The sequence below is a fragment of the Asparagus officinalis genome, chromosome 4, assembly GCF_001876935.1.
Source record: "Asparagus officinalis chromosome 4, Aspof.V1, whole genome shotgun sequence".
Lineage (NCBI taxonomy): Eukaryota > Viridiplantae > Streptophyta > Magnoliopsida > Asparagales > Asparagaceae > Asparagus > Asparagus officinalis.
In genome coordinates, this window is record NC_033797.1 from 25,191,063 (window position 1) to 25,193,422 (window position 2,360).

A 2,360-nucleotide genomic window follows, 5' to 3' on the forward strand; every position below is an offset into this window, starting at 1 on the left:
TCAAGATAACTGCTCTCACACTTGAAAATTTTAATAAAATAATAATAATAATAATAATAATAATAACAACAACAATAATTTGGCAATTCGTCTGCGCCACCCTCCATATTCTGTGTTATGCAAACATAACGTCCAATGGGATACTGATCGTTAATTATGGAAACGGCACGCCAACACTGAACACTAGCCTAGTGATCCAATTTAGAAAACATAAATGAGAACATCTCCTCAAAATAAAACAAAACGAACGTAAAAAAGAATTTCTGATAACTAGAGACAATGCACAGCCAGCTGCCAGCCCAAAGGATCTTCCGTGGGTTCGAGATTTCCACCAATCTGCTCTGCTTCAATTCCAAGGCAACGTCACGGTGAAGGAGTCCATTATTCACCGCGAGTTCCACCTCAACCGTTAATCTCTTTAAATATCCATCACTCTATAAATAGCTTCAACTTATCCCATTTCTTCAAATATCCCATAAATTAACTTAAGTCTTAATTTGCATCAATGGCTTCCTTCAATCGCTTCAAGGCTTTCATCTCTCTTGCTCTTTCTCTTACGTTCTTCATGCAAGGCACCCTAGGTATGCTATCTACAAATATATATTCTAATTTTGGTTGGGCACAAATATAGTTATTGATATCTGAAGTTGTATACGCTACATGATTGAACTTATTTTGATTTAAATTAATTAGCGCATAGTGCATTTCAAAACATGCACTTTCTGTGATTCGAGCATAATTTTCAGTTTTTTTTATTTTTTTTATTTTTTTTTTTTGCACACTCGCTGTAGTGATTGATAACAATAATTGTGCACTATAAGCAACTCTTACAATCGTTGCAGGAGGAATAACATGCGAGAAGTTGGACAGCAGCAAATGTGCATTTGCTGTTTCATCATCAGCCAAACGCTGCGTCTTAGAGAACAGACTGCGAAGGGGAGGGCAGATTGAATTCTCATGTCGAACTTCAAACATCGATGCTGAGAAGCTCGCGGACTTGATTGAGACTGATGAATGCATCAAAGCCTGCGGGCTTAGCAGGAGCACTGTTGGCATCTCTTCCGACTCTCTGTTAGAAACAAAATTCACTCAGACACTCTGCTCTCCTCAATGCTACAATGTTTGTTCTAACATCGTTGATCTCTACTTCAACCTCGCTGCTGGTGAAGGTACGATCAGTTCACAACTTTAGTTTTTAGTTAATTCTTTTTAGTGAGCTATTACGGCTTATGCAAATAATACCGTAAACTATTTTTACCAGAGATAATACAAGTCAACAAATCAGCAGAAAATACCACATATTCGACAAAAATATTAATGACTTAAATACCATGAACTTGTTTATTTATGTTTTATAAAACTATCATGAATTTCATATACAATTCTCTATATTACAAATGAACCACATATTATTGTCAGATAATGATCATGAACTTGTATCCATCATAAACGATCATATAGGTTTCTGATAATATATGAGAATTTCTTAACAACTTGAAAGTTTATGGTTATTTTAATAAAAACAGCTTGTAAAATAACTCGTGCAAGTTCCTCAACATTTCATGATAGTTTCGTGAAATTTAACAAATTTTATTCGTGATTACTATTCCAATTGAATCTTATATTTTTGAATTGTGACACCCCCACTTTAGTCCCACATGGACTAGTGTAAAGAAATGTTAGTGGTTTAAATAGAGAAAAAACCAAAGGACCAAGAACACCTAGTGCTAGCATTTTGGCAATTAACTATCATGAAAGTTTATAGCCAACATCGAGTTACTCTCGCGGTGGGTCCCACGGCTTGTACGCGTTGATTAATCTAAATCAAAATTTTCAATCATAATCAATCCCATTTTGTGGTGTTGTATTTAGGAGTGTTTCTACCGAAATTATGTGAAGAACAGGCAGCAGTTTCTCGCAGAGTCGCCATGGAGATGCGCAGTTCAGGTCTAGCACCGGTGGCAGGGCCGATCTCTGGCTCCGATAACGAGGTGGCTTGTGCGCCTACTCAGTCCATTGAGGGCATTGCGGATGCCCCTGCAATGCCACCAATGTAGTATACTGAAAGCTTGAAACTCTTAAGACTGCCTATAGGATTGAGTGTATAATGTTGGACATAGGCAAACTTGATAGTGTGAAATATTTGTATCAACTTCATATGTTAAAGTTTCATATTATGATATGTTAAATAGATTAATACATAATATGTAATATTATATTTGATGGTGCTTATTTTTTGTTTAAGGTAGAATTTCACTGTTAGATTTTCTAATCTTTTTTTTAATGGTGGTTAAGAGAGCAATCTAACTATAGTCTAACGTGTTGTGCGCAACAGAAATTTCGGCAGAATTTCTGGTGCA

At 36.0% G+C, this 2,360-nt stretch overlaps 1 protein-coding gene across 1 annotated transcript; it reads left to right on the forward strand.

Moving 5' to 3' along the window:
• Positions 366-2,140, forward strand: LOC109839797. The gene is made up of 3 exons (XM_020408293.1): positions 366-581; positions 843-1,169; positions 1,873-2,140. The coding sequence occupies exons 1-3, from the start codon at positions 506-508 to the stop codon at positions 2,055-2,057; spliced, it is 588 nt and encodes a 195-aa protein (XP_020263882.1). The 5' UTR covers positions 366-505; the 3' UTR covers positions 2,058-2,140.

What these genes read in the sequence shown, in the direction of transcription:
- LOC109839797 (XM_020408293.1), top strand. Translation starts at nt 506, where the DNA reads ATGGCTTCCTTCAATCGCTTCAAGGCTTTCATCTCTCTTGCTCTTTCT. An exon ending in CTTCATGCAAGGCACCCTAG is followed by an intron (nt 582 to 842) that starts GTATGCTATCTA and finishes CAATCGTTGCAG; the next exon opens with GAGGAATAACATGCGAGAAG. An exon ending in CAACCTCGCTGCTGGTGAAG is followed by an intron (nt 1,170 to 1,872) that starts GTACGATCAGTT and finishes TGTTGTATTTAG; the next exon opens with GAGTGTTTCTACCGAAATTA.